At 43.4% G+C, this 8,448-nt stretch overlaps 1 protein-coding gene across 2 annotated transcripts in view; it reads right to left on the reverse strand.

Moving 5' to 3' along the window:
* NFE2L2 (nuclear factor, erythroid 2-like 2) overlaps positions 1-7,379 on the reverse strand; it is a 47,130-nt gene extending 39,751 nt beyond the window's left edge. Inside the window, exon 1 of one of the 2 annotated variants that reach the window (XM_012650764.1) lies at positions 6,794-7,379. In XM_012650764.1, the coding sequence (XP_012506218.1) occupies positions 6,794-6,838 (45 nt within the window). In that variant the 5' untranslated portion in view covers positions 6,839-7,379. Of the gene's footprint in view, positions 1-5,733; positions 6,664-6,793 lie in introns of those variants that run through there. The other variant, XM_012650765.1, reaches the window with a different exon arrangement.
* Between the last annotated feature and the right edge of the window lie 1,069 nt (positions 7,380-8,448).

The following is an 8,448-nucleotide window of genomic DNA, read 5'->3' on the forward strand; positions in this document are numbered from 1 at the left end:
GGCTGGTCTCGAACTCCTGAGCTCAAACAATCCGCCGGCCTCGGCCTCCCAGAGTGCTAGGATTACAGGCGTGAGCCACCGCGCCCGGCCTAAAGTTGGACTTTTATCAGGCAGATACAGAGAACCAAAAAATGAAGTTGCTAAAAGCTGCCTTAAGATTTAAACCTTTTGTTTTTAAGGGAGGAAGCCAAGGCCCAGGGATGCAGAGCTCGAAGCTTCCTAGAGAAAGGCAGTTTCTGTCCTGGCCTCCAGGCTCTCTGACTCCCATCCGGAGCTCTGAGCATTCCATCCTCACTGCCTTTTCTATATGCTATTCCCAAATAATCTCGATTGCAGGTTATCATGGCCCACATTCCTAAAAAAAATATGGAACAATTCTACTCACCCACTTGGGGAAAAGCCCTTTGATAACAAAGTTATCATGCAAATCTTCACAAAGGATTCAAAGAGATCAAGTTATATTTACTGAATTTCAAACATTCACCAGGCATCTTGAAACACAGTTTCCGGATCTCAGTGTTAATCGTAAGGTTGTGAAGGGCAGTGATCAAACATAAAAACACTTCCTTTCATGTTTTAAATAAGATGTCCTAACCAGATTTTCTAAATCAATGGGTACCAAGCACTAAGGTAGGTCCCCTGGGGCACTGGCTCTCAAACTTGACCGCACATTAGAGTCTCTTCAGAAGCTTTAAAAAATAGTGATGCTTGGGCCCCGCCCCCAGAGATTTTGATTTCATGAGGGATGCAGCCTGGATGTCACCATTTTAAATACTGATTGTGAGTCTAATATACAACCAAGTTTGAGAACCACCACTGTAGGAAACAAAAAGAAATAGAAAAAATAGAAACAACTCAAATGTTCATGGACTGATGAGTAGATAAATGTGGTATATCCATGCAATGGAATAGTATCCAGCCATAAAAAAGAATGAAGTACCCATACATGTTACAACATGGTTGAACCTCAAAAACGTGCTAAGTTAAAGAAGCCAGTCACAAAAGGACATACAGTGTGTAATTCCATTTATATGAAATGTCCAGAATAGGCAAATCCATAGATATAGAAAATAACTGAGTGGTTACCAAGGGATAAGGGAGTTGGGGGGAAGTGACTGCTAATGGGTACAGGGTTTCTTTTGGGGGTGATGAAAACTGATTATAGTGACGGACGGCTGCATAACTCTATGAATACACTTAACCACTGAATTTGGTTTAACTGGGTGCATTGCATGGTATGTGAATTATATCTCACTTAAAAATATACATATATCTATAAATTGAATGCCCAGCTCCTAAGGAGCTTACAATTTAGCTGTAGAGAAAAAAACACAGATATACACAGGTAAGACAAGTACCAAAAAAGATTTTAAAAAGCCATTAAAGAGAATTGCTTAAGTCACACAGGAAATAAAACTTATAAACTCAGAAGGCAACAAAGCCAAAGTGATCAATATTTTTCTTTTCTTATCCCATCATTTTTCTTTTCTGATCTGAAAAAGCAATAGAGTTTGGATCTTGTCAGTGAGCTGCATACTATAGACCCCAAAGTCTCAATTTCCAAGCTTAGGAAAAAGGAATGGCTATTTAGTATTGCTAAAGAATTTCAAAAAAATTTTTCAGAATACAGGGTGGTGATGGACTATAATAACTCTCAAGAGTCATTTATCAACTGGTGTTTGAAAAATGACTTGGTTCCCTAAATCCTATTTATGTCCTGGATTTGTCTTTACCATAACCACAGTTTGGGCCAGATAAACTTACGTGCTCTTATACGTGAAAAGACTTTCAAACATGAGGATTTGTAACACAAAGATATTATAGTACATATGCTGTAAAAAATGATTGATTCAAAGTGCTTCTCATCCTCAAAGTTCTTAAAATACTTAATAGTTAAAAGGTGTTTATTGTGGTAGAGGGCTGACACATAGAAAACACAAACTTTAGACAGGGCCAGATTTTGTTTAAGAGTGTTGTTTTGGTTTCTGGAAGAGGGGTTAGTGTAAGAATGAATGTTAGTTTGGAAATTTACATATTACACATGTGAACATATTTTTGCTTTCATTTACATACCAAAAACATACATACATACCAAAAACATACCATTATCAATTGATGAAGACTTGGCCTATACCTTAGCCCTCTTAATAAATGTTTGTTGGCCTTATTTAAAAACCATGTCGCTCCTGAATCAAGGACCAAAAGGAAAAAGAAAAAAAAGAAATAAAAATAATAAAAAGCAGGTGGTAGTAAAATTTCATTAACTCCTAGAAATCAAAACTCCTAGATTATCAAAATAGAAACTCTAGTCTCCATTTATAGTAAACATAAACATACATTTTTATAGTCATAGATGAAAACAAGTTAAATGTACATCTAGTAAACCTGTCCTTCTCTACTCTAATGTGCAACGAATTTCAGACAACTTTCAGAAGTGGCTGCGCCAGGCATTTAAAGGCCCTGGGATTTACTCAGACCAACTTTTAGGAAAATCATCTACAGTGTGAACTAAAATAAAATCTTAAGGCTCACCCCCCACCGGCTGACTGAATGGACCTTGTCTTGGCCAAAGGAATATCCTAAAACCAAATTGCCTGCCAGGAGGAGGGAGGTCAGACATGCCTCAACATGCCTTCCTCCCTTCTTGGGGACCCATTAACAGGCCTAAGGCTATGCAAGACAAACCTGCAGGTCCTCAATTTAACCAAAAAATACATATCTGGTAGCAACAAAGCTTCATGTCTTTAGCCAATTACAAGTCAAAGAATCTTTAATCTTTAAACCCACCTATAACCTGTAAGCCCCCTCCCTCCCAGATGGATCACCTTTTTGGGCCAAACCAATGTATGCCTCCCACGTATTGACTTATGACTTGATCCGTAACCCCTGTCTCCCTGAAATGTATAAAACCAAACTGTAACCCAGCCACAGCAAGTCCACTTGCTCAAGGCTTCTTGGGTGTCGCTCTGGGTCATGATCCTCAAATTTGGCTCAGAATGCATTTCTTTAAAATTATTCTCCAGAGTTTGGCTTTTTTCCCTTTATCAACATGATCCTAAAAGTCCTGTAGCATACTTAATTCAGACAAATGCGACAATAATTCTGAAAACAATTTTTTAATAAGGACTAAGAAATAAAGTATTTAATTTTGAAATGTACTATTCTGAAACCCCAACTAAGCTTCAACTAGATAGACAAGCCCTTATGCTTGCTTCAATTCTTAAGTGCCAAAATAGGGAATTAGTGTTTAATTTGGGCCGACAGGTTTCTGCTAGCTGTTTTCAACTCAAATTCTCCCCATTCTATCTCCTTTCTTTCAACCTGGTTTAACCCCGTCTGTCACACTCGTCACCATATCCTCATTACTAAACATTTTTAATCACTACTTCAAAATATAAAAAGAGCCCATGGAACAGGAGAATGTACCAACTAACAACATAAGCAAAGATTCTATCTAGTAGCTCTGAAATTTAATTAAGAAAAAAGGAAAACGGTCCCTGAAAAATTTGAGGCAGTATCCTGGACACTGCTGAAATCCCTGGAGTTTTACAAACTATTATTGTATTAAGAACAGTCCTGTCTCTCTAAATTAAACCCACTTAGGCTTCTGTGTCTTCCTTAAAAGGACCATAGGGGGTAATTCCATTGTTAGGTTGTATTTACTCTCCCCATATTTAACAAGGTCCATCTCCCACCTCACATAGTTATTATAATAAATATATTGCTAAGTAGAAATGGTGCAGACATTAATCTTTTAAATTCCTGCCTCTTATTCCCCTAGTTTTCCCCAATTCATCCACTTTTTAAAAGTCTGAGCTTTTCCTCCTGTTTAAAGTTTAACTAGTTCTGGTTCAGTTTGGAAGTGGTGATTAGGAGTCCCCAAGGGTCAGACTACCCAGGTTTGAATACAACCTCAGCCACTCAACAGTTGCGTCTCCTTAGCAGGACTCTTGGCTTCTTTCTATACCTCTCTGCTAACCTGGAAAAGGGAGATAGTAGTACTTCCTGTGAGGTTAGTATGAAATAATGCATGTGAAGCAATTATACTGCCTGGTACTCAGAGAAGTGCCCAATAACCAACCTATCTATTATATTATCATCTTAGTGCCAAATTCTTCCCGCATATTGAAAAGTTAACCCAGGTTCAAGGAAAAATTAAGAAATATTATTTATGCAAAACCCCTTTTAAATCTCTTCAGTCAGGACAGAGAAAATTCCCAGAAAAAAATGTGCTTATAATCCATAGGGTTCCTTTCCTCATGCAGCTTTGTTAAGTGTAAAAATAAATATTAAGAAAAATGATTTATTTGGCTTTCAACTCTTCCTCGTACTCCTAAAGACAGTGTTTTTAAAGCATTGTTTATAAGCACCCAAGTTACAAAGATTTCAAAATGGCCCAAGTTATTTTTAATGCAGAAAGACTGATGCGAGTTGTGCATTTATCCTCTTACAATACTGCTTCCACAATCTCTCAAGAGATTTTTTCACATATCCAAAAAGTCAAGTTGTTCTTTGCTTAATATTCGTTCAGGAGATGAAGCCTGTCCTATTTTTCTTTGTGTTTGACTTTTGAAAATAATCTGTCTAGTCCGAGATCAACTTTATCCCTCATCTACAAAAATACTTTAATCTCTCCAAGACACACTGGAAAAGAGTAACGGATAGTTCCTTCCACCTAACGGAGACACAGACTCTAAGGCTCTCCTACTGGCCTGTTTATCAACACATCCTGTGCACAGATGATGAAAAACTGTATCCTCATCCACTTCACACCTGGAGAGTTTCTTTGACAAAAGGTCAAGAACACTTCTGACTCTGTTCAAATCTTTTTGGACTATAAACAATGATTTCATATGAATCATACACATGAAATTTATTCTAAATTTTACTTGCTTTTCTTTCATAGTTTTCAAATATGTAAATGGATGATTAAAAGGTGGAAAAGCAGATATTTTATCAATTTAAACATTCACACGTAAAGCTATACATATGTTTTACATACTTTTGTATACAGAATGTTATGTTACACAGTAAAGAAAGAAAAATTAAAAAATAATAGAGGGCTCTAGACTACAATTCTTGAAATTAGGAAAACTAAAGTTCATTTGCATTATATATCCTTTGGTCAAACAAACATTCTTATAGATAACTCTTGAACAGCAGGTAAATCAGAAAGTACAATTTACTTTTCTTCATAGTAGTGGGAACCAGGAGAACACAATCCCAATCATTAATGGGTAAAGTTCAAGACAAACGACTTTAAAGAGAAAAAAAAAACACAATTAATACATTGTCAATAACTTAAAACCGTACATCAGATCTTTGGAAGCCTAAAACTTTAAGCATAAACATATTTACTGTACCTATCAAGTTACACATTTCCTTGAACCAAATGTTTTTATCCTAAAAACGCAATTACAAAAAAATTACAAATATAAATATCTACTCCTTTAAACGTTCCTATAAAGTATGAACAGAAACTTGTTTTCACTTCGATAACAACTTACAGAACTTGCTAGCAAAGTATTATGAAACCCGTGTCCCACTCTCGGCTCTTGCAAAAGAGGCATGCTAAGAAATTGAGACAAATTCTCAACCCAGAAAGTTAAGTACCCAAGGGAGAAATAACAGCTGAAAGCAAAAAATTTAGTAACAGACTAAAAGCAATAGAAATTCTAATCTACACTCGCAAGTCTTACCCTTGACAACACAGAACAGAATATCCTGTCTTACACATTTTGGAAAGGCAACTCTGAAACGCTAAATCCAAAGACAAAGCCGCCCTGGGGAAAATAACAATTGCGCAACAGATCAACAGCTCCAACATGTCCCTTGGCCCCAGAGCGGCGAGGTTTGCACGCTATAAAGCAGGAAAGGGCCAACCGAGGGCCGCCGAGACAGCCAACCGGCCACTGTCGCGGAGGCCGAGGCCACGCACACGGCGTGCGCCAGCAGGAAGCACCCCGCCCGGAACTACAAGTCCGCTGGGCTCGCCCGCACTTCCCGCCGCGTCGCTAGGGGCCAATCCCCGGTCCCCGAGCCCGAACCTCTTCCCCGGCCCGAGGAAGCGCGCGGGACCCGGGCAAGCCGCCGCACGTCGGGGCATTCGAGGGCGCTAGGCACTTCATGACCTCCTCCCTCCCCCTGGAGGCTGGGCTTTCTATAAAACCCATGGCTGCCAAAGAGTGCTCGGAGTGTCTGATGACTTCGCAAAGCAGCACCCATAGACGGCCCCCCACAGCCCGCGCCCGCGGAGGTCTTGGGGTCCGGGTCGGGTGCAGCGGCAGAGAAGCGGCTGCAGGTCCCAGCCCAGAGGAGACCTCAGCTCCCCCAAGAACGGCCCCGTGACTAGGCACATTTTTGCCAGCTCCGAGGCGGGGGAGCATCGCAATCCGGGAAGGGCTGGGCCGCGCCGGCTCAGACCGACAGCGTCCGCCCCCTCCCGCCCAGCCGCCTGTGGGGCGGCTCAAACTCCGGGGTTCCCGCCTCCCTGCTCTGAGGCCGGGGACGCACCTAAGAGACGTCCCTTCGCCCCACGCGCGTGGGCGAAGTCCCCAAACCCCGACCCAGCCGCCCACGGGCTCGTGGTCAGTCAGACCAACTGGCCATGTCCCCACTCCCCTCCCTGCCCAACTCCAGCGCAAGCGCAGCGGGTCCAGCGCGTGGCCGCTACAGTCCGGGCTCCGGCCAGACGGCAGAAGCCGGCTGCGGCTGTCCCTCCCGGGCGGCGGTTCCTCAGCTCCCCTGTTCCCGTCCTGGCACCACCGCAGGACCCCGAAGGCCCGGGCAGCACCTGCTGGGACGGAAGTCCCGGCGGCGGCAGCTCCAAGTCCATCATGCTGACGGGGGGACCGTGTGTTGGGCTCCTCGACGGCAGTCCTGCCCTAGCTGCCGAGGCGCGGCGCGGACAGGGAGGCACTGGTGGCGGTGGCAGCGGCTCCTCCAGGCTCCCCGGCACTCGCTGCTGGGCAACCCAGCCGGAGTCGCCGCCGCGCTCTGGCCCGCTCCGCCTCCCGCCCCATAGGGCGGGGCAAGAGCCTGGGCCTTCCTTCCCCCGCTGGCTGCGCCGGCCGAGCTGCAGAAAATCCCCCACCCCCGCCGCGGCTGACGCAAGAAGCTGGCGGCCTGGAGGCGTGATGGGACTGCTGGCTGGGGTCCCAACGGGTGGGGTGCCGAGAGGTGCCCCCCTTTAGCTGCCCGGTCCCCGTGCTCAGTTTACCCTCCCCCACAAGTAAGGGCAGCGCTTTTGCCCGAGAGATTAAGAGTTATTTGGGAAGGTCGCTCGAGTTCGGGCGCTTTGTAACAGTTTGAACAGTTAGAGCAAACACACACGGAACCCCGGCAAAGGCGCTGGTATCAGAGCTGCGCCTCCCAGGTTTGGAGTTCAGAACTTTGCTTCGCTTTATCTCACCCTACCGCCGAAGAGTGGCGCCAGCCTGGGGGTAGCGGGGTGGAGCGGGGGGCTAAAGGCTTGGACCCAGGCCCTGCGCACCGCCAACTGCCCGCTCTCCCTCGCTCCTTTCCGGGGCTGGGGCCAGTGGGCCCTGCCCAGGGGAGATGCGGTCCGCTCTGGGAGCCCGTGCTCGCAGTCATCCCGAACGCCCTCCACTTACTCCCACGTGCTCGCACTCTCGCTTGGCTCAGGTCGCCAAGGGCAAACGGAGAAGTCTGTTAGGGTCCGAGAGTGGTCAGTATTGCCCACCGAGAGCTGGGTGAAAACGGAAACCCAAGAGCTTTCTCTTCCTACCAGAGTACACAGACCACGCCACAAGGCGTGATATAGTGTGTAATACTACAACATGCTATGATCTTTACAAACTTCCTTTTCACGTACTGAAAATATAGTAAAAAAAAGTTATAAAATGGTTTGTATAGTATGGGCTCGTTTGGTAAAAATATGTGACTAGAAAAAAACTGAAGAATGGTCACTCATATTAATAGCTGTACAATCATGAACGATTTTTCTTTATCTCTGTTACTTTAAGAATGCTTTAAATCTTCAATAAATATGTATTGTTTCATGTTAAAAACAATTATTTAAAAATTAATCATTGCCCACAGAAAACTTCAAGTATTAATATTTGAAACCAGGAATATTGTGAATTCTTATAAGATTTAAAAGAAGAAAGGTAAATTGTGGTTTTTTTTTCTCTTACATATTTACAATCTAACTCTTTAACAAGACTGGTTTTCATTTGCTAGCTTCTTAGAATTATTCAAAACCAGGTGAAGTATTAACAGATAGTACCGGCAGATACTGGTTTATTTCATTCAAAAACTTATCACACACACAAAGCCTGACTGTAGCAGAGCAACGCCCCAAAACTGCAAGGAACTTACTTTCTCTTGGTTGCATAATTTGACACTCCCAAGATTTATGTGTAAATTTGTATGTTCAAATATCCCTTGAGATAAGTGAAGCCTAAATGAATTACTTGTAATTGAAGC

Source organism: Propithecus coquereli, unplaced genomic scaffold (assembly GCF_000956105.1).
Source record: "Propithecus coquereli isolate 6110/MARCELLA unplaced genomic scaffold, Pcoq_1.0 Scaffold34, whole genome shotgun sequence".
NCBI classification, from domain to species: Eukaryota; Metazoa; Chordata; class Mammalia; order Primates; family Indriidae; genus Propithecus; species Propithecus coquereli.